Source organism: Trachemys scripta, chromosome 2 (assembly GCF_013100865.1).
Source record: "Trachemys scripta elegans isolate TJP31775 chromosome 2, CAS_Tse_1.0, whole genome shotgun sequence".
In the NCBI taxonomy this organism is placed as follows: Eukaryota; Metazoa; Chordata; order Testudines; family Emydidae; genus Trachemys; species Trachemys scripta.
Window position 1 is genome coordinate 18,263,177 of NC_048299.1, and position 24,018 is coordinate 18,287,194.

General features: G+C 41.2%; 1 protein-coding gene across 1 annotated transcript in view; it reads right to left on the reverse strand.

The window, feature by feature from the left end:
- Window positions 1–19,116: 19,116 nt before the first annotated feature.
- Window positions 19,117–24,018, reverse strand: part of SHH (sonic hedgehog signaling molecule) — a 22,007-nt gene continuing 17,105 nt past the window's right edge. The window contains exon 3 of the mRNA XM_034759997.1: window positions 19,117–23,913. Within this exon, the coding sequence (XP_034615888.1) occupies window positions 23,204–23,913 (710 nt within the window). The 3' untranslated portion in view covers window positions 19,117–23,203. The remainder of the gene's footprint in view (window positions 23,914–24,018) is intronic.

The following is a 24,018-nucleotide window of genomic DNA, read 5'->3' on the forward strand; positions in this document are numbered from 1 at the left end:
AAAGGCTATCACAGTTGTAAATGAGGCTGAATGGTTATATGCCAGCAGCTGTTTATAGTTCAGTGATTGAGTCTAATTGACAAGAAGTAATTACCTCCTCTCTAAAAGGTGAAATGGGTTCTCAGACAGTGAATACTACTGATGAAGGGGGTTGTGCCGGGAGAGGGTTAGAATGTGGGAAGGATCCATTCTGATATTTTATGCCTACAATCTTAGCGGTCTAAACAGACTAAAATCAATAAAATAAATTCTAGTTTTGCTTATACGTGATGTTCCTCTTCAATGACTCAGCACAACTCACTGGGCTTGGTGTTTCCAGGGAGTTTCAAAACCTAGGACAAATGGTTTACTAGGCAATTCCTTCTCTTTTGGGTATGGGCTTAGAGCCAAAACACTTCCCTTGTTGCTGATTGAAAATGGAGATAGGTCTCTTAGTTAGTCCTTTTTGTTTCAGTGAGTGGAAATTTACATAATTTATTGCAAGGGGTTCTATGTGCTTTTGGGGGCGAAGAGCACCTTTTCTGTTCCATAATAATACTCACTGTATGAGTGTGCACAAATTGGATATTATGGATACCCAGGGCTAAGCCTATGCATGCACAGGGTCTCCAAACTCTGCACATGTGCAATACTTGTATGTGCAACAATGTATTCACAAGTCAAGAATTGTCTTTTTAAAAACTTCTGGGGATTCTAAAATCCAGTTTACAAGAAATCTGAACCTGGACATGTCCTTCTAGCTCAGTATGAAAATACTCAGATGCCCCAAGTGCTCACGTGTATTTCCAGCAGGACCCACCACTGAGAACAGCTTTCATTTCTGAGCAGTTGCCTTGATAGGGCCTGAGTAGAACGGCTGTCTCTGAAATAAATGGGGCTAAAACCTAGGCCTGGGAGTCATTGCTTTCAAGGATCCTAATCCCTGCTTATGTTCCTCCTCATCTCTTTCCATCGCTCTACACCTTTTTGGTCTGCCTCACCACAGGACTAAGTACACACCAGTATGTCTGCCTCCCAGTCTTGCTTCTGGGGCTTCATGCTGTCCCTCTCTGCAGTATACATGAACTGCACCTTCTTCCCTGACATGTCATCTTCATGTAATATTGAAGATGCAAGCATTGTGGAGCTAACAGAACATGCTTATCTTCATTATTTTTTGCAATCTGGTATTATTCAGAACTTGGGCCCTAGTATGCTACACACTGCAGAGAAAAACAAAACGTATCTAATTCAAGATAAGACACTCTAAGTTGGAGGGTGGGAGAGGGTTATCAAACAGGGCAACAGTAATAGGAACATGTGGTTACTCAGCTCTGTCCCTGGCTCAGTTGTTCCTAGCAATACTTTTTTTTTTTAATTATAGGATTTAACTAAACTAATGAATAAAATACAAAGCCCAGTGATCACCCAACATGACAGCAGGTGGCACCACACACCCAAACTGAGCTACCTGAGTGCCATACTCAAAGACAAGTATCAGAGGGGTAGCCGTGTTAGTCTGAATCTGTAAAAAGCAACAGAGGGTCCTGTGGCACCTTTGAGACTAACAGAAGTACTGGGAGCATAAGCTTTCGTGGGTAAAGAACCTCACTTCTTCAGATGCAAGTAATGGAAATCTCTAGAGGCAGGTATATATCAGTGTGGAGATAACGAGGTTAGTCCCTACCCTCCAGCATATCTACCTCTCCCCCCAGCTTAGTGTCATCTGCAAACTTGCTCAGGGTGCAATCCATCCCTTCCTCCAGATCATTAATGAAGATGTTGAACAAAACCGGCCCCAACACCAACCCCTGGGGCACTCCACTTGATACCGGCTGCCAACTAGACATCGAGCCGTCGATCACTACCCATTGAGCCCGACGATCTAGCCAGCTTTCTATCCACCTTATAGCCCATTCATCCATTCCATACTTCTTTAACTTGCTGGCAAGAATACTCTGGGAGACCGTATCAAAAGCTTCGCTAAAGTCAAGGTATATCACATCCACTGTTTAATTAACCAGTTTCAAATTGTGGTCTTGGACCTGGTGTTAAAAACAGGTTAGGCTGCTGAGCCTGTCTTAAACCAGATTTATACTACAACTCTAACCAGTTTTAAAATCAATTTAGCTAAACCGGTTATAAGCTTTCCCTAGTGTAGACAGGTCAGAATGTCTTTGGATAGAACTATAATGAAAACAAAAATTAAACAAAGACCATCTGACTCTCTGCTTATTAACATGCACCTAGTGTAGTGCATATTTCATAACATTATAAACCACACTCTGTATGCTTGGCTCCACAGAAGCAGCAGTTCAACTGCAGCAAATGCTAGTCCTTTAAAAGAGTATGAGAGCAGGTGTTTTCAGCCAGAGCAGTCCATGAACCAGCAGATCAACGGAGAGCATCCACTTTCAGTTGCTAGGAAAAAAAACATTCTACATTGTACAAATGAAGAGACTAAGAGAGAGAGACCCATTATATCTGAAATCAGATTGCCGCTTTAGGTTTCTAAAGTAACAAGACACAGAAGCCATTTAACCAGGCATTAAGGTAACCTTTAATCACTGGATATACTAACCCCACAAATAGTCTTAAAATAATTTCAGTGGGGGTCTAGGGAGTTTAATTGGGGGTTGCACTGATTATCACAAGGCACAGGCTTTGTGTGTATCTGATTTTGCCCTCTACTAGCTGGGTGGGCTCACAGAGATGATAAGGGCCTACTACTGCTTCCTGCTAGGAGAGAACTCCTTCAGCTCAAGTCCTAGAGGCCTGTGTGTGTTCAGCGGTGTGTTCACTTGCTTACTGTCGTGAAGAAGTCTTTGCAAGACTGGTTATGCTTAGATCTTTGCAGACCTTATAGTCCAGTAGTAAATGCTGCACAACACCGGCTACCTTTTGGGTGCCCAAGGAAAACCTGGTCAGACTAGTTTTGGATTTCACCAATTATCAGACATTTGTCTTATCCCTTTTCTTCCACTTCAGGAACTTGTCATTCAGAGAGGACCCTCTTCGCCAGACTGTTGCTCATGTGGTCCTTATTCACATGAGGTAGTGACTTCAGAGCAACTACTCATTTGAGGAAAGATTTGAAGTATTGGCCCCTTAAATCTTTCTGCATGCATTTTTCTTTGACAACTTGTACCCATATTACATGGTTGTTACATTTGTTGCCTTTGCTTTACAAAGATTAATGAAGTGCTCCCTGTTGTTACTGAAGACTGCCACTGGGGTAGTTTTTAAATAGTCTGGCTCAAACTTTTACCGGACTTAACACAACACTTCAGATCTACATTTCAGCAGTGGTCAAGGAATGACATTGCTGATCAATTTTAAGCATGAGTGCTGCTAAACTGAGATGTTTTTATAAAACATTCCAGCAGATGGTGCTCAGAACAAGGGAAGGCTTTGCAGACCTCAGCTTTTAGAGCGCACTACTTGGACAGCATATTGCAAAAGTTTATAGCATACCCGTGAGGCAAAACTCTTCCTAAGCCACATTTTAAAATATAACCTGCTGGGAACAGCTATTTGGGTTTCAATGGGTAAAATACATTAAGTCTGTAATGTGGCCTCCATACTAATCTCTAATTTCTAAATTAATTTCAAGAAAACAAAGATAATATATTCATGTACACATGTTAAATGTGAATGCAAGACTCAGGCACTATTTGGTAGCAAGATAGTATCTGTTTATTTCTAGTATAAAGGGTCCCAGTGATTAAATAAGATTACCTGGGACATGGAATGGCATTCAACTCAAAACTGAATCGCAGTCTTTTTCTTTACAGACAGAGGGGTGAACTTTGATTGTATATATTAGGAGAAAATAGTGGTATAAAGTTAAGGAGGGAAAGTTTAGGCTAGATTAACAATAATTGCATTACATTAGATAAAAGTGTATTATTAGCAAGCTTTGATAGCGTTATAAACATTAACCTTCAACCCCAGCTGGTCCTTGTATCAAGTCAAAAAAAATCACATACATTATTGCTAGTTCCAAAAATTAAAAAAACATGAGTCACACCACAAAAAAAAGGGGGGGGGGCAAGGGAGGGAGGAATTGACCAAAACACCCCAAGCCTAATAATGTTATTTGGCTTGTGTTCTGATTTTTGCACCCCCCGCACACCCCAATGAGTATGCAACAGGCTTATGAATTACCTAGATGTTATCTCTTGACTCCAAAATAGAATAGATATTTTTTAGGATTTCCCTTCCTTTAATTGGGTGCTTATGTGGTGCATAATCATGTGACTACACTATGGAATCAAAAGAAAACAGTTCTCTCTCTCTAAGGTTTGATTCCCCACATTTTCTGGCTTTGGATAAATGCATCAAACAAACAAACAAACAAACAAACAAAAATAAATAAACTCAGCTCTTTATTCCAGGGATGCACTTTCCTTCCAAGTTCTCCAGGGGCAACAGACCCTTTCCAGAGTTCCAAGAAACTTTAGAAGTTTCCCCTGTTCCCGAAGGTACTGTTTCTCGGGCTCTCTGAGATCACAGATTCTCCTCAGAGATCTGGGTCTCTGTACCAAGCAAACAGAAAAGGAAATTCGCTTTTTCAGGGTCTGTCTACACTTACAATGCTACAGCAGTTGCACCTCTGTAGCTCTTCAGTGTAGACACTCACTAGAGTTGTAGTTAATGCATCTCTCCAGGAGGCGGTAGCTAGGTTGATGGATGTTTTCAGTGTAGACGATCCAGACTCTCCAGGATCACAAATTCTCCCCAGAATCTGTATCAAGTTCACCAGATTTTCACCATTTCCCTGGTGAGACTGATTCTTTACTCTCCAAGATTCTCTCTTTTATGAGGAAATTTTTTTTTTCATAGTCTGCCCGCTTCCCCGCATGCCTTGCTGCAGAGGCCTACAATTTCCAGCAGCCCTGGGACTAAGGATCGCAGCACTGAGGGAAGAGGGCAGCTTTGACCCACCCTGCCCTTTGCAGTTCCAGTCGCAGGCCATGAACAGAGGCAATAGTTGAGGTTTTCTTCCCAAACTTCTAGCTACCTTCCCAAGACTTCTTTTTACTCCTTAGTTCCTTGTTCCAGAAGGCTGGCTTTATTATAAATCCCTGGCATGTGGTGGTGCTGGCCCCAGAGCCTTCCCTTATTAGCCTGACAGGGCCAGTACAACCTGTTACCACAGTGAAATATGAAACAGAGCTTGCTTGCTTTTCATGGTATGTGGTGTTGGGCAGGCAAGAACATTTCTTTTGTGTTTGTGTTGGAAAGCTGTTGAGGGTTAAAGTATATTAAAATTGAAGAGGGTGCAAAAAGGAGCCACAAAAATGATTTGAGATCTGGAAAAAATACCTTACAGTGTGAAATTTAGGGCGCTCACTCTGTTTAGTTTGTCAAAAAGATTGAGAAGTGACTTGATTACAGAGAGACAATCCCAGGTATTAAAAGGCTCTTTAATATAGTAGAGAATGACATAAGAACCAATGGCTTGAAGTTAAAGCCAGACACATTCAAATTAGAAATAAGGCACAAATTTTCAACAATGGGAGTGATTAACCAATGGAACAAACTACCGAAGGAAGTGGTGGATTCTCCATCTCTTGAAGTTTTCAGATCAACACTGGATGCCTTTGTGAAGACATGCTCTAAGCAAATAATTATTGTGCTCAATACAAAGGTAACTCTATGAAATTCTATGGCCAGCGTTATACGGGAGGCCAGACTAGATGACCTAATGGTGCCTTCCGGCCTTAAACTCAATGTTTATAAGGAGCAAATTGTTGGTCTGAGGGCTGTTGTGATAACAGTAGACATAGTGGTGGGTAAATGAAGTTATCTCTGGGGCAGCAGAGGCTTTTATGGATATAGGGTAAAATTCACCCCTTCACAGAGGACCACACATGGCCTCTACTCACCACTTAAATCCTATGTAAGCATTATTGTGATCATTTAAGTGGGACTTGAATAGTGCATAGCCCTTATATTCAAGGGTGAATATAACCCATTATAATGTCAATGTCTGTTTCTACTTTTTGTAAAAGCACCCAATATATAGAATTATATATTCTTAGGAAAACCTGTACATCAATCTTCAATACTTTACTGATGTCACAAGTTTGACTAAAAGAGAAGAAGCAAACCCCTGAAAGGAGGTAAGGAAAGATACAGGAAGATGCACTTTCCATGAGATCTAGAGATAAATTTGAGAATGACATTGGCATAAACCTCGTTCCATTTGCAAATAGCCTACTTCGTTTTCTGATAATCACAAGAACATCCATGAAAAATTAGTAAAGTCACATATTGGAATTACCCAACAGCTGTTCCTGGCATCTGTTGTCACAACTGTTGACAACTGATTTATTTTAAGAAATCAAAATAAATAAATAAAAAATAACTATGCAATAGCATGTTGAGTTGACTTTTTCTATTTGCCCAGAAAAGGGAAACCACTGAGTGTGAAGGAATGTAAGGTATCTGATGTTCCACCAAAAATGTGATCTACATATTTGATTGCCTTGTAACATCTTTAGGGCCTGATCCTGCAATCACTCACTGCAGAGCCGAGTATTTGCTCCTGTGCGTAGTTCTGCTGAAGTCAGGGGCCTATGTAAAGGGTAAGTCAGATTCTGATGTAAAGACGCTTTGGCAGTCAGTGGGAATACTTACAACACTATTAAGCACTATGTTGGGGCAAGTGTTTGCAGTTTTAGGGTCTATGGCAAGGAAATGGTAGTGGAGCTTAAACTGAGAAAACATGAGACCTGGGACATCTGATCTCCCCATACTTTCACAATTTCAGTGTAAACTATCCATCGTCAGAGCTAAAATTTCTTGGATAGAGAAGGTCATCTTCACAGTCAGGCCAAGTTTATTAATATACCATTTTTGCAAAGGGAGGTTAACTGGATCAGTTTGTCTCAGGTGGAAGTATCCTGTGGCCCTACTGAATCTTTCTGTTTTTTCCTCCTCCCAGAATTTCAGTTGGATTGTACTGTTTCTTTAAATAAAACATTTAGAATGAGTTACTATCAGCATGCACTGCCATTCTACATCCTGGTACTTTGGTGACCATTTTAAATGGCAGGCAATCAGCTGTTCTGGCCTTTAGTGCACTACAAACGATATACTTCCATGAGGATGACTATAGACGATACACCTGTTCAAGCTTAAGGTAAATAGTTTTTATTATCAGTGTGTTTATAGCAAGCATGTGCATTGTTAATCATGGATGAAAATGAATACTTGACAATGATTGTGAATCAAATAGTAACTTTAACCCTATGAATTGACTAGTAAGACTATGGGCGTATGTCTTTGGATGTGATTAAGTTTATGGGTGCATTTTTCCTATCAGTGAAATTCAAGCCATACAGAGAACCCCCACAAGGCTGATGCCCTATGTAGGTCCTACTTAAACCTTAATCTGAGATCTGAAAAGGCACTAAAGTGGCAAATACGCCTTGTGCTGGCCACTGCAGAAAGGTGAATTATATCGTATATCAGTATATTACTATTTAGACTGGCGTTGTGCTAAGCAGTGATTTACAGCACAGAACTTGAATGCTGTATATTGAAAAAAACTGCTCTTGTTATGTTGGTATTTGACATTTAAGGGGTTATGGATTAACTTTCTTCTGCTTTGGGTTCAAAAGCACTTCCTGGCTTACTACACAAAGCAGCCTTAGCAAGGGAGCTATACCTGTCTATCCTTTTGTTATCCTTTTCTTCCATTATTTGAACTGGTCAGGTTTGCCCCTTATGGAAAAGTCCTATAGAAATTTATAAAGAATGAGAGAATTCCTATTGACTTTGAAAATCAACTGTATTCAATCTTCAAGGCTGTAGGCTTTTTTCTGTAAAAACCTGTTAGATTTCGGTATTCTGTATTCAATTCTCTAGGCTGTTTGAGTCATTTCTATAGAAGTCTGTTAAATTCCTATAGAACCCTATTGGTTTCATTCCTACTAAATTCAATAGAGCCTTTTCTTAAGGAACATGTTGTCAAATCTACTTTCCTTACAAAGAATTCTTGTTTAGACAACTCTGAAAGTTTGATGAAATATGTAAGGCCAGAATATCAACTTTCCTTTTAAGAAGTATTAAGTCAAAGGGCATTAAGTCAATTCTCTTGGATTGTGCTAGGCTGTTTTCCATCTGTCTGGTTTAGACATATCTATAGCATCCAACATCATAGAATCTAAATGCTTCCAAGTGTTTGTTTTGACTTGTACTGTCGCCAACCCCAAGAATTCAGAAGTAATGAGTCAAGTCCCCCCAAATCATAAAGTTGTCTTTAAAATGACGAGGTTTTTTTAAATGTTGGGTTCTTTTTATTTGCCTGGGGAGTTCACATTTTCAAGCTTTTCTCTGCAACAATGAGGAACTGGGGCCTTAAGAAAAACCCCAAATATTGGCAGACTTACAATAAAACATTGCCTGTAAAGCCCTAAATGTGGTGGACTCTGGGTACCTTAGATCTCCTCTTTCCTGTGTCATAGTGCTGTACTTGTAGGAGCATGAGAAGTCTAGAGGGGGTTAATTGTGTTATTTTGTATTTATGCTAATGGTTCTTTCTACTTTGGAGGTAAATCTATGTATTGATCTAAGCGCAGATTGGTTGGCAACAACTTGCTTTGCTATATTTTTTATGGCTTTAAACCTTTAAAATGGACGTAATAAACAAAAATCAGTTTGTTCTATAGTTGGGTCTGAGCCCTAAAGTCAAGACGAAAACCCCAGTCTCATGACTTCTGGTCCTTTATATAACCTACACTGGACCTCAGAAGTGAAACTGACCCAGTGTACTCTCTTGCCTTAGCTGAAAAAAGCATGTACGTGTAAAGTAAACTAGATTTTTAAAATCTTTCAGGTGTATCACTCCACGGTGCTATAAATAATGTAGATTGGCACACAATTGTTTTTAAAAACGATATGATTTTAACCTAAAAGTATCCCTTTCAAAACAGATTGTTTTTCCAGCCATTGTCCTTCATTAAAACTGCATACTTTTAGACAAGTGAACAGGGAATGCTTGCAAGTCTGTTGCATTTTTGAATGGTTCTGAATAAAACCAAAGCAGTGTTTTTAATTTAACGTTGCAGGAAAATGTACATATTTAATAAATATTGAAAGTCAGTCAACTCCAGCTAGTTCTGGGTGGTGGGCCTTGCTTCTTCTTACCAACCTGTTTTTATTTGGTTTGCTTTTAGTGGCATAATTATAAATAAATAAAGATATCCTATCTCTTAGAACTGGAAGGGACCTTGAAAGGTCATTGAGTCCAGCCCCCTGCCTTCATTAGCAGGACCAAGTACTGATTTTGCCCCAGATCCCTAAGGGGCCCCCTCAAGAATTGAACTCACAACCCTTGGTTTAGTAGGCCAATACTCAAACCATTGAGTTATCTCTCCCCCTAATTATCTTTCTTTTAGCCTGTAAACTTTAAGAGCAAACATAAGTCAAGTGCTATTTTATTTAACAGTGAAATGTGAACGTGACTTGTTGCTACTTCTCTCTCTACTTCTACATAAACCTTTCATGGTTGTAGGAGGAGAGAAGTTTAGCAGAGCATAGGGAAGAACATCATTATGCTGCAGATTTATTTTGTATTTATGCTAATGGTTCTTTTTATCGTCTTATCATCTGCAGGCCAAGTGCATGTGATGTGGCTAAATACTAAGCTCGTTTAAGGAAAAATAGCTGTAGCGTATAGTTCTTTAAATCTGGAAGTTGGAGATTTGGGGGAGAGGAGGTTGAGGGTGGGAAGGGAGAAGGTCATTTGGGAGTTTTAGTATTTATTATTTATTGGATGCTGTCAGTGTTAGTCAACTGTAGACAAACCTAGGCCTACAAATATACATGCTTAACTTTAACATGTGGGTAGTCTCCTCATGTCCCAGGATGGATAAGGTTATACTCAGTAAATGCTCACATTTCTAAATGTCTTAATATCTCCGTATTATAAGATAAAACAACACATTAATATGGGGCAGAATCCTATAAACCTCAACTCACATGAGTATTCCTTATACAAGCAGTCCCATTACTAACAAGGGAAGTTATTCTAAAATTTGCCATAGTCAGTTTTTAAATAATACACAATCTCAAGAGTAGGAGGTGCAGAGTGCTGACAAAAGCAACTAGGGGGAAAAAGTAGCCAGATTGCAAAACTTGATGAAAGTAATACTGACTACAACAAGGGGCAAGTTGCTTCCAAGCCTGGGCCACTGCAGTGCATAGACACTCTGCCAACCTTAATTATGGAGAATGTTAAGGAGCTCTGGAAAAGATCCAAATAGCAATTTGAATTGTCTATGAAAGTCCGAGGGGCCAGTAAAAGGAAAGATGGACAAAAGACATTGCTCTTTTTTTTTTTTTTTTTTTTTTTTTTGCTGTTTGTTTGGTTGGGAAATGCAGAACCTCTGGTTCCAGAGTGAGGATGATGAAGAAAGGGGAGAAAATGTGAAAGACAGTTAGAAGTGCAGCTGCTCAAAATTTTTCTAAATTTGTGATTTTGATGAAATTTGTCTTCAAAATTCAACCCCCCAAAAGAATGACATTTTCGTGGATTTCCCCCTGAAAAAAATGACATCCTGGTTTTCATCCAGCTCTAGTTTGAGGATCATTGTGTCCCCAAGAAAAATATTACCTATAAAGGATTAATTTTTAATCTGTATTCTTTAAGTATTAGCATAGCTCAGCATATTCTCTTACAGTATTCATCCCTAACTCCTGTTCCAAAGTGATCAATATCTTATTTATTGCCCACTCAAACACTAAAATCTGCCATGGGGACGTTAGGCTAGAACTCCTCATCATCTAGCTGCTGGCCTTGATCCCTTCATACTGTAGTCTGGATGATTATATACTGGTGAATGGACCTGAGTGATATCCCATTTGGGTCTCCGTATGCTACTGATTGTCATGGTAAACTCACATAAATTGGCTGATGTATTTTTAGTTGTCCACATTACTGATTGATTGTATCGTCCTTTCTCTACACTGTTATTTTTACTTGATAGTTAGTTTGAAAAAGATCACTTAGTATTGGTAAAAATCGCTTTCTTTTCATCCAGACTAAGTACGGGTGGAACCTTGCAAGTTATGCTGTATAAGAAATAGTAAAAGCTTTGTCATCAGGCTGTGACCATTCCAGCAGATAGCAAGAAATCAGCAGGGTCATATTTCTAATGCACATTCTGCCACCCATACTCACAGTGAACAGCACCTTATACTTCAAGTAGCCCCAGAGGACACATCAATGGTTAAGTTACTGGTGCAGTTCTGAAGTTGCAGCTATATTTGTTTTGTTGCTTATTTTTAAATTATCTAATAAGAACAATCAACCTCTTTTGACCATATTAGTTATGTACAATATATTGGGCCAAACAAGCAGTACACTGAACTAAGAAAAATAGTAAATTACATTAAAAGATGTTTACACTTGAATTTTAATAATGATCTTCAGAGCTGCTAATCCCTATGATTAGGGTTTAATCAAGTATTGACTGCATTTACAATAGCTGAAGGTACAATACTATGCTATCATTGTACAAATAGTGTCTTTAATGACTCTTAAGCCGCACAGTTAACAGAGAACCACTAGAGGTCACTTTGATTCCACTTAGAAAAGAGAATCCTTAAGATTGATTTGGTTTTGTTTGTTTAAAGAATCTTTTTGAATGCAAACTTTTTTTGCACATGGTTATGATGCTTGTTTATATAAACTTCTTGGGCCAAATTCTCTGCTGGTGTAAACAGGTGAAACTCCATTGAAGTCAATGGATCTGTCCCCATATAACCCAGCAGAGAATTTGGCCCTGAATCTCTTTTTTAATATGAAAGGTTCTCCACTTAATTTGATATTCGTAATAACATATGCAGTTATTTCACTCTCTTGAAATAGTGCAGTCTTGTCAAGACTGCTATCAATAGGAAGGAAATTACACTGAGACTATAACACTGCAAGAAAACTTTCTAATTTTTCTTCCCACTGGGTCACACTCAATACAGGCACAGAATTAGAATTGCGTATGTATGTATGTGTGTGTGTGTGTTTGTGTGTGTATATATACACACACATATTTGCATGTTTTTTTGTCTTTATCTCAGCTTCAGATGATGCATGATATACAAAAATATCTTTACAAAAAAACCCTGAACACATCATGACCATATGAAAAGTTTCTTCTGCTGTACATGGATGTTGGGGAAGCAACTCCAATACCAAGGCCCAAATTGAGTGCCTTTATGAATGTCCGAAATGTACAATCCTTTGGCATAAAATCTTGCTTTCCTTTAGCAAACCTGATTCTGTGACCATTTTGGGCTCCATCCTGCTAAGTTCTGAACACCTTCAGTTCCTGTAGATTTCAGTGTGTGTTGAAGTTATTTGAGCCCTTAATTAGTAGCCTGTACCAGAAATCACTTTAGAACCCCCCAGTGCTGCCTATCTGCTACAGTATCCTGAACCCCTCTGACGGGCGTCAGGCCTGGGCAGGGTAATGAGGAGGCACTTGTTGCTCTGGTGAATGACCTCCTCTTGCCCATTGACAAGGGAAGTATAGCCATGCTCATCATGTACCTGGATGAAGAACAGCTGGCTGATGCTGAAGTTAGGCAAATCTAAGGTGATAGGCAGAAGAAGGCATTTTGAAGAACTTGCCTGATGGGTAACATCAGCCCCACAGTTGAGGACAACTCCCCTCAGATTGCTAAGACGGTCATGAGGTCCTTTGGGAACTCGCTCCCACAAGAGATAAGAATGACCTCAGACATCGCAGCATAGAGAATTCAGCTTTATGGGTTTACTTTCCTCAGTAGGTGCTCTCTCAAACACACTTGCCCCTGGATAACGAAGAACCAACCACCCTGATAGCTAAGGCTATGTCTACACTGCACACCACTGGCAGAAGTATGTAGGGTACGTATAACTACAGCTGTAGGGAAAAGCAAGCTGCATCCACACTGCAGTGTGTAGCTACATGTGTCAGTGAAAGGCTCTGGTGGGGGCGGCAGCGGGGAAAGGCTCTGGCAGCAGGAAACTTTCCCTCCTGACCACAGGCGCTGACTTTCCGAAGTGCTGAGGGGTGTTTGGTCCCCAGCTCTGACCCAGGCCCTGCCCCAACTCCACCCCTTCCCTGAGGCCCCACCCCTGCCCCGCCTCTTCCCGTCCAGTTCCGCCCCCTCCCCTAAGCGCGCTGTGTCCTCACTCCTCCCCCCCTTCCTCCCAGCCTTTTGCACGCTGCAAAACAACTGTTCGCAGTGGGTGGGACATGCGAGGAGAAAGGGGGAGGTGCTGATCCACAGGACCTGCTGGGGGGGAGGGGGAGAGCTGTTACGGGGGCTGCTGGTGGGTGCTCAGCACCCACCATTTTCCCCCCATGGGTGCTCCAGCCCCAAAGCACCCATGAAGTCAGCACCTATGCTGCTGCCTGCCACTGCCAGAGGCTTTCCCTGCTTTTCCCTCTGGCAGGGAAAGGCTCCAGCACCAGGGAGGCAGAGGAACATACACTGCTAAAAATAGCGGTGTAGATGGGGGAGGGGGGACACAGCTTGGGCGTGTAGAGAGCTGTGTAGGTTACATAGCCTAAGCATTCAAGTGTTTCTTTACTCTACTTGCCTAAGCAGTGCCTTGCCTGCTATTCATACCTGTGAAATCTTACTTTCCACACTGCTATTTATACCACTGCGGGGGAGTGCGGAGTGCATGCACTCTACTCACTGCCATAAGGCGTGTGCAGGGTAGATATACCCTATACGAGTAATTCACTGCTACCTGCTCAGAACGGGGAGAGAGAACGCAAGTCTGTTCTTGTTTTCGTTGTGAAGACTTGGAAGACTCTCAGACACTAGGCTGTTTCAGAGCCATGAAGCTGGAGCTGTTCATGGTTGAGCCATTGTCCATGTCACTCCTGTGTCCATCAGAGCAGAATGAGAATACCCAGCCATTTCCCTAGTCTTGCCATCCAAACAACTGGCTGCTGTGGCCTCTCCTGGTCATGTCTCTGGCTCAGTGCCCCACATCTGATCCCTGGATAGGTGGATTTCCCAGATCCTGACAACAACGTAAAGGAGGACCAACACCTATCCCAAGCAGGGAGCAAATATCACTTGTGTGGGGTGTGGCCAACCTATTATGCCCCTCTCACGTGTAAAAGGGAAGGACTGTCATTCCATAGTGAGATTGCCACTCTTCTGGCTGCCGCCCCTTCTCCTCCTTTAGAACATGGGATATTTTTTCTGAAACATCTACTCTTCTAGTCAGGTTCTGACACAGCCCTCCCCACAATAGACCTGAGTGTCTTCCAGGAGTGCATTAAGCAAAGTGACTAGCATCTCCCACATGTAGGTCTCTCTTTTTTTTTTTTTTTCCTTCTTCTTCTACCCAGGGGACCTTTGTGTGAGAATTTCTTAAATTAACCAGTTATGTGTACGCTATGCTGTGTGTTTATATTAATGAAGGCAAGGTTGATGAAGTGTGCCTCTCACTTGGAGTGAAAGATGGGGAGGTTTGTGGTGGGTCTGAAGTCCTGCAGGAGTTTGTTCCACCGTCTAGGACTGACCCCTGAGAAACCTCTGTCTTCTGCTCACCCTTGTACTGGACAGTTCCATTGTGCCTGAAGAGTGTAACTATCGCCTCATTATGGAGTTATGAAAGATCTTTTATGAATCCTGGGCTTGGATTGTTGAGTGCCTTGAAGATAATGACTGAGGCCTTAAATTTGACCAGTATTCTATGGGAAGCCAGTGTAGAAAGCAGAGGACAGATGTCACGTGTTTCCTGTGTTGCTTAGGAATGATGCTTCCACTTTAGGTATTACTAACTGACAGGCTTTATGCATAGTGAAGGTGAAGATAGCTTGCAATCAGTTGACCAGCTGTGGACTGTGAGATCTGTTCAGGGTTTAAAAGACAGTTGTCCTCTTGTCTGAGTGTACCCAGAATTGTATTAAAATGCCACAGGAAATGTGTTTACAAAACATACATGTAAAGTATAAAAGATGATAGCACTGGCAGTTGTGAGATTTTTTTACATTTCTAGAAATGTATAAAGTAATATATGTGTAATATGACTTGAATATGTTTATACATAATTGACACATATGACCATTCTTATTTTTCTTTAAGCTTGCCAGCCTGCCTGCAAAAGGCACTCATTTGTTTAAAAAAATAGTGTATGATATCTGAATGACTCTTTATATCTAGATATTCATATGGTCCCATTCTAGGAGTGTCCTAGCACCTCACAAATCTTAATGAATTTATCCCCTTAACACCATGTGAATTATAAGTGATTTGCACAAGGTCACATAGGAAGTCTGTAGAAGAGGTAAGAACTGAAACTAGATCTCCTGAGTCAAGTCTAGTACCATGTATACAAGACTTTTCTTCTTGTGTAGTTGTAATTGCTCTGAGTAGAATTCTTTTCACATCATTCTACTTTGACTGATATCCTCATAGGCTTTTTTTATAGTTTAATTTTATAAACAAGAGTTGATATTTTCAGAGTAGTCTAGGAGATCTGAACATGCAAACAGAAGATGTAAATCTAAATCCCCTTAAGATTGCTTTAAAAATTTCAGCCAAGGTCTCCAATATCCATTTGTAAACAGCTCTGGCTTTAAAAAGGTGCATGCTCTGCTGGCTTTTGAAGATTCTGTTGCTGAAGGCAAATGCCCTACACAGTTGTGAATAAGAACCTTGTTTTGCTTTTTGAATGCCGTAGTACATGAAAGTTTCACTAGAGTCTATATCAGGTGGAATTTTTAACAGCACCTATATGCATTTAGGCTCTTCTGAAAAAAACACCCTACGTGTTTCTATGCAGTAGTTTTTTCTGGCAGAATTAAGAGTCCATTTAAAAAATTAGTTTCATATTACTAAATGTGTAAATAAATTGTATACTGTATTATTATACTCTATTGCAAAGAGTAAATATTCAGTGCCCTGTTCTGCACTTATTGAAGGTAATGGCAAAGCTCCCAATGGCTTAAGTGAGAAAGAGTCCAGGACCTTGGAGGCAAACTTAATACCAGGTGGCACATAAAGTGGGTTGACACATTCTGACCTCAATTGCCCATTATGTAACCCTACTGATGTTGATGGGGTTGCACACATGCAAATGAGGGCAGAATTTGGCCCACTATGTTAGCTGGTATAAGAAATTCCTGTTTGCATTATAGATTGTATTACTTGATCATATGATATGAAAACAAACTATACCATGAGTACAGCTGGCCAAACAGAGCCTAACACAATGCCCATTTGAAATCAGTGGAAAGGCTCCTGTTGACATTAGTAGTTGTTGGATAACGCACACAGCGATTTACAAATATTTTCATCATTTACGGCAACAAGTTTGGTTTTCTGTTATTTATGGGATCACACTATTCATTATTTGCAAATATTTGCATGGCTGCCAAGCGTTTCTGAAGATAACTCTGAATCCTGAAACTTTCACCAATGTTAGCACAAATGATTATTCATACAAATATTTGTGCCAGAAGTGACCTGTTTGATATTTGCTGATTGTTATTTTCTTGTTTTTTGAATAGTTCCCCATCCAATGAGGCAGGGAGTAGAAACAATCCCGTGTGACTGAAATGATCAACCACACACCGTAAATAATGATTGTTCAAAGAGAACAGTTCATGAGCAACCCATAGGCTGAAATTTGTATGCATTAGCTGTTTGGCAAATAGTTACCAATTCCAAATTCATTAACAGAAAACAGAATGGGTTCATCGGCTATTTGCAGACAGGAAAAAAAGGCTAAACTTGCAACTAACATTCACAGCAAAATGATTCTACCATCTCTAATTTTAAGCTGTGCGCAGAAAGGGGTGGAATTAAGGCTAAGCATTCAACCTTGGCTTTAGAATATCCTGATTTTTTGAGTGCTTGATTTCTTTAACTTAATATTACATTATATTGCTTCCATCCAAAAACTAGTGTTAAAGTGAATCTGAAAGGGGCATTTAGAGAGGCAGAATGTAATAGTGGAGTAGATATTGAGCCAGAATACTGGCGGTAACACTGCTATCCTTTGAAAAAAGAGTCTTGGAATCTTTTAATGGTCAAAACTGGCCAGGACCTTGGCTTTACACTTCCTTCCTAGAGAGGAAGCCCATAGTGAATTCTGTGTGTGTGTAACATACAAAAGGTGTCTGTAATTCTATACATATTTACAATTAATTTATTAAAATGAATTTCATGCCAGGACAAAAGAATAAGTTGAATACCTTCCAGTGTATTTCAACTGAGAGCAAGGTCCCTTTTTAAAAAGACAAATCCTGATCCCAGGGCATATCCCAAGTACCTAGGCAAGTTGTGGGGAAGTACCTGGGCAAACTGTAGAGGGAGATGGAAAGAGCCAGGTAGCAATTCAGGGGGCTTTGTGCTGCTTAAGAGGTGCGACTTGCCTGTGTGATCCACCCCCTCCTGGCTCCACCCTCCCTTGAGCAGCAAAAACATACCATTTTGCAGCCAAGGGTCCCTCTGTGGGAGATGGGGCTGGATTTGCCCTTAAGTGTCTATCTGAGTGAAGAACAGCTGGCATTGTACAGACAGCTATCTTTACCTTCTGGTCTCCTTGTTAATATGAATGGACATATGTTTACAACACACTGTGTGAATCTAATGTGGCTTTTTTTTCACATTTAGGACACAATGCATCAAAACAAATGTTTTTCCCCCAAAATCCATTTCCTCTGAGCACATGGTTTTATTTCTGAATTGCACACAAGTCTTGTCTGTAAGAGTTTTCTTACACTTCATTTTTTAAATAAATTCAGCTACATAAGGATCCTTTACAGGACTAGATTGAAATAAGGCAGCAGTACAGCTACTAGGTCAGTTATGTACTGGACTGGCTCTAATTGAAGTCAGGAGGAGTTTTGCCATTGATTTTACTAGGAGCAGGTTTAGGGACATACGTTTGAAAATTTGGGCCTAACCTTAGTTTTGGACACTTCTCTTTGAGCATCCAATTTGTGTTCTGTGCTCCTGAAAGCCAAGCCTAATGTAGCTAAAGTTTAACACCCAAAAATGGAGGCGCCAAAAATTAGAGGTCACTTCTACGAATTTCAGCCTACTGGTATTTATTGGGCCTGTTCCTGCTCCCATCAAAATCTGGCAAAATTCAACTGTTTTTAATGGTGCAGGACCAATTTGGCACACCATCCTTTTTTTTTTTTTTTTTGGTTACGTTTGCACCAGATTAAGGCTGAAACTGTTAGAGAGAATTTCAGCATTTTAGGAACATCTACTGTTCCCCTATAGCTCGCAGTAACGAGTAAAATAAAATGTTCATTTCCCTTTCCTTTCCATTGTAATTGAAATGGATGTCATGCTGGAGCTGCAAACTTGCTATCCAATTATCACCAAACTCAGTTGATTCAAATCTCTCATTCAACTTTAGTATGATGTGAAATGCTCAGGAAGACTGATGCAAACACAGTTATAGCCTAAATATATCGATCGATCTATAAATAAGATGAGGGAGAGAGACAGAACTGGATTGCAACTAGGAAATGAAAGACTTGCTTTTTACTATGATGGTTGGCTTGACATATCTAATTAGTATGCATTGGGGTTGTGATCCTGCATTCCTTGTGCACCCCAAATTCCCTCTGGTTTCATTTGCTGTTCCTGGCACACAAGGATTTCAGATTTGGATGTTGTGTTAATTATCAGTTAAGATTAATGAAAATAAACATAAAATCCCCACACTACTTAGAATGATATCTCATTTTGAGTCTGAGGGGCAGGTTAAGAAGTGCATGCAATTTTTCATGCACTAGTGTTCTATTCTTCTTTCTTCCCAAAATGCTTGACAAATTAGGGATTTTTGCATAGCCATACAGTATTTCACATGTAAATATTACGCAGTTTACATGGGTATTAAACGGGGGGAAAAGAAGGTTCCCATAGTTGCACAAAATGGCACACCTAGAATTCCTTTCTTGTTTGAACTGAGTCATAAGCGCCATTGCACCTCCAGTGAAAAATCACATGGATGCATAATATTCATGCACTTAAGGGAGAGATTTGTAAAATGTGGTCTCTCCAAATTCTGTTTTATGTCATAGGGGAAAAACATCCAGCTAGTTGAAAGTATGTGATAGGAATGCTGTCACATAACAGACATTTCAGGAAGTCTCTGTAATTTCTTTAATTATTCAAACAACAGAGCACAAGGATAATAGCTTCAAGTACATTCTTATACATTATTTTAACAGTAATAGATATGTATTTAGTCATAAGCTATTCTGTAGCCACCACTATTTGTACATTTTATACAAACTCAGACCCTGAAAACGGACTGTGACATTTCCTAAACTTTTTGCACAATGTTAAGACAGTAGTTCCTTCATAAGAGAGCTTTAGTTATAGATTCTCTATTGATCCATCTAACAAAGCACTTCTAATGCATAAGATGGAGGGGTGTTCAAGACATAAAGCTCTGAAGGTATCAATAGGAGGTGTAATAAATGGATTGTGAGAGGGGAGCATATAGTCATTAGAAATATGTGCAATGAAAACACAGCAGTGTTTCTTTACTTGGCTAAAATAGTTGATCCTAATATAACCCAGCATCTTAGCTGCTCTCACACTGCAGTGCTGAGCTCTTCTTGGCCTTTTGGCTAAGATCAACTGCAGCAACGTCTGGGGACTATGTCCTACCCTTTCAGGGGAATGGGCTCTGATCTAATAGGTCTTTTTCAACTCTAACATTTCTGATTTATAGTACAGCCCCAGACACAGCCGTGCCTTAAGTTCAATAGCCTGCATCCCTGAACACTGTAACAGTGTGAACTCTGAGAAGTACAGTCTTTGACACGGTCACAGTCTAACAGTAGAGGCCTTACAAAACCCCAGCTGCTGGTCAGAGATACTGGTAAGACAGCTTAGATGCCCAGACTGCCACATTAAGGACAAAACTCCTAAAAATTCATTTGTTTTGAGATCATATTTTACATACCCAGAAATATCCATATTCTGAGCCCAGGGCATTTATAACCCCAGATGTATTAGCATACACTAATGGCAGAGAGTTTACAACCCTAATGACATTGACACAGCACAGCTGAGAATGACTTTACGAACCCAAGGCCATCACTTTGTAAGGCCGGGCAGTTTACAATCTCAAGCAATATCCCACTCCGGGGTGGCAGACAGTTTACAACCCTGACCGACCAAACTCTGTGGGCAGAGTGCACAACTCCATGCATTGCCAGTGAGCTTAAAGTGATTACAGCCTCAGCCACTCTCATCGTCTGGTCATGAAGTGATTATGTGTCCAGACACTTCCACAAACTGATTCTGGAGACGTTACGATCCAAATACTGCTACATTTGGAGCTGAGATTGATTATAGCCCCAGACTTTGCCAAAGAAGGAAGACCGAATCTGCAGCCTCAGACACTGTCATAGTCTGAGTTCAGAGTGACTAGGCACTGCCATGTTCTGAGGTAAGAGAGTTTACAAACCCCAGATGTTGTCCTACTTTGAGCTCAAGGAGATTGTTGTCTAAGGGCCTGATCTAACACCCATTAAATTCAACGAAGAGGCTCCCATTGACTTCAGTGAGAGCTGGACTGGGCCTCAAAACAGTGCCACAAATGGTGGGCCAAGAGATTGAATCTCCTCCCAAAGAGACGACTATATTCTGACACAGGTAGTTCACAACTCCAAGACACTGCAACACTCTGAGCATAAAGAGCTTACACACCCAGGTTCTGCTATCGATGTACACACTATCCCAGACACTTCTGAGGGAAAAGAGGTCACAAAACCGGAGACTGTCAGAGGACAGAGAGCACATCCAATTGTCAATTAATTGTACATGATGTACACATGATCAGAATTTAGCCATGACAGCCTACTACCGCTCCAGAAACTGACACACTTTGAGGATAAAAAATTATGAACCTCCTCCTCCCAAGACTGCCACCTTACAAGAGCCTCAAAGCCCAAGCAGACCTCTTGGAAGACTGAGTGCAAGGTAGTTGCTTTCCAGCTCAGGGGAGGACTTTGCTAAACTTCTGGAGCAAAATGGTAACTTAAGTGTAATCATCCTAATGGTAATCAAAACCGAAGAAAAAGTGTTCAAGGAAAGTCTCCCTTACATTGTGTTCTTATCTGAAATGCACACACTGTTTTGCCAAATTTTTTGAAATAGAAAAATGTCCTTTGAGGTGTAGGGAGATATCAGCAAATACAGCAGAACCTCGCTAACTGGCACCTTGCTAATCAGCACATGTGACAATTCTCACCAAAAGCCTGGTAGTCAGACCCCAAAGATTTCATCTCTTGAGTACAGTAGTGAAATCACGTATTACTCAGATTGCATCACTAATTTTACAGAATACACTCCAGTACATTTACTAATATAGTGTGAAGTATCATAAATAGTTATAACTAAATAATACATCAGAATAAATGAAAAAGTAGATTTGGTGATGTCACATCCTTGTTTGTTTGAATATTGTGGGTTTTTTCTCTTCCTCGTTGATTTTAAAAAAGCTCCAATCCCTGCATCTTTACTCAGGCAAGACAGCCACTGAAATCTGCTGGCCAGATTCTTCTTTCAGCTACAGCAGTGTGAATCCAGAGTAACTCATTGAAGTCGGTGTGGTTGCACCAGATTTACATCAGTTGAGAACCCCATTTCTGCAAACTAATAGAAGTCACTGGGGCTCTTCTTGGGCACCATGGTTCACTTGCAGATTAGCTTGCTTTAATGATCCAATGTACTCCTCTGAGAAGTCAATGGAAAGATTCCCATTGCCTTCAGTGGTCTTTGGATGAGTTCTTAAGTGAACACAGAATCTGGAACAGTGGAGCTTTGCCTGAGAAAGGGTGGCAAGACTTGGTCCAGACTGCAGTAATCCAAAATGTGTCTGCTAGTCATTAGTGCGAATAAGTGAGGTTCTACTGTTAGTACAACAAATCTGAGGTTTCCCAAGAGCTGATGTGATGTATTTGGTTACTTCCTTAAGTTTAGCAGAATTCAAAGTATAAGCAATACATCTAAAGAAAACAATGGGCATTTCTTTAGGTATCACGTTTCCTAAACCAATAAGCAAAAAGAAAAAAAATGGGATGCACCAGGAACTCTTAGTTATTATATACTAACCAGACTGTGCATGGCACATTTTTATTTCTATAAAACTATTAAAACTATTACAAAATATTCAAAAATACATTTTAGTAAATTTACAGCAGTTATTTCTCAATTTATTAATGCAAAACATCCTTTTTTCCCTTCTGTACAAACTACCCTCTCCTTCGTCACAGAATCACCGCCATGTGCGCTTTTTTAAAAAATATTATTTTCTAATACATTTCTTCTTTTTTTTTACGTTAAAAATAACAAAGTTTCTTACGGTTTTGTAAATAAAAAGTTTGTGTAACAGTCTTGACTTCCAAGAACGTGGCCAAATGGTGTTTTTACAAAGCAAAATATTTAAGAAACATGAAAAACAATACAGGAAATGATGTTACAGTTGAAACTATTTAAATTAAAATAATATATTCTCATATTTTACACTATTTCAAAAACGAAATGTGATTCAAGTTAAGTATTGATCTCTCAAAAAAATCTAATTTACAATTCTGTGTACAAAAATATAATTTATGGACCCCATGAAGTTTGTCTTTTGTTTGTGTTTAGACTTGCTGAAAAGAAGGAGCATTGCAATGGAGGGATGGGAAAAGTACAGAATTTTGCTTTCTGAAAGTCAGGACACATGTGACATGTAGAAAAATAGACTCTGCGCCGTTTTGCTTGGCCTCACAAAATAATGTTTTCCCCTGTGAGTGCAGTTCAGGTGATAATAAATTATCAAAGAAACTTCTTAAGGCTCTTGAAGGTCCGGTTCATATCCATTTTAAAACATCTATTCAAAATACCAAACCAATAAATATCCAGGAGAGGAGGAAAAACAAAACAACAACCAAGAGAACAGAACAAAATAACCAACCAAATAAAAATATATATATAATATATTTATAAACTAAACAGAACAAAACTTCCCGGGGTCTTTATTTTCCTTAAAGTCTACTTTGGACTGTCCTACTTTATTATTATTTTTATTATTATTATTATGTCTTAAGCCGTGCTCGCCTTTAAAAATATGTTTTTCCTTTTCTTTTTCCTGTGAGTTTGTTTTTTTCCCCCCTCTCTTTCTCTCTCGGCTGCCTGGGCCTGGCGGCGGTGGCGGGGCGGAGCTGCTCTGCTCTCAGCTGGACTGCACGGCCATGCCCAGCGGGTGCAGGGAGTCACTGTCCAGCACCCAGCTGCCGATGCGGTAGAGGAGGCGCGAGTACCAGTGGAGGCCCGGGGGGGCGGGCTCCGCCTCGGGCAGGCTGGCGCTGGGGGAGAGCACGGCCAGCAGGGCGTGGGCCAGGCGGAAGGGGGCGAAGGCCCAGTGCGCCCAGCTGTGCTCCTCGATGACGGCGTAGCAGGAGGCCAGCACCCGGTTGATGAGGATGGTGCCCTGGGCCGTGAGCGGGGCGTAGGCCCCCGAGGCCTCCTCCCGCAGGGAGACGCTGTGCACCGCGGCGGGCAGCAGCCGCCGGCCGCCCTCGCCCAGCACGTAGACCCGCTGGCCCGGCCGCACGCGGCTGGCGAAGAGGGCGCGGCTGCGGGCGGGCTCGGGCTCGGGCTGGGAGTGGTTGTGCGGGGGCGCCACGAAGAGCAGGTGGGCGGCGGTGAGCAGCAGGCGGGCGCGCGGCTGCCGCGTCTCGATCACGTAGAAGAGCTTGGGGGCGCCGTGCTCGCGGTCCAGGAAGGCCAGGAAGTCGCTGTAGAGCAGCCGGCCCTGCGCGTCCGCCGCCAGCACGCGGTCCCCGGGGCTCAGGTCCTGCACCCGCTTCGTGCCGCCCTGCTCCAGGTGCACCGTGGCCGAGCCCGGGAAGCAGCCGCCCGACTTGGCGGCCACCGAGTTCTCTGTGCGGGCGAGAGAGGCGCACGGGTTAGAGCCGGGGGCGGACGGAGGGGGCCCCGGGCCGGGCTCTCTGCGCCCCGCTCCCGTTCTTCTGCACCCTCCCCCCC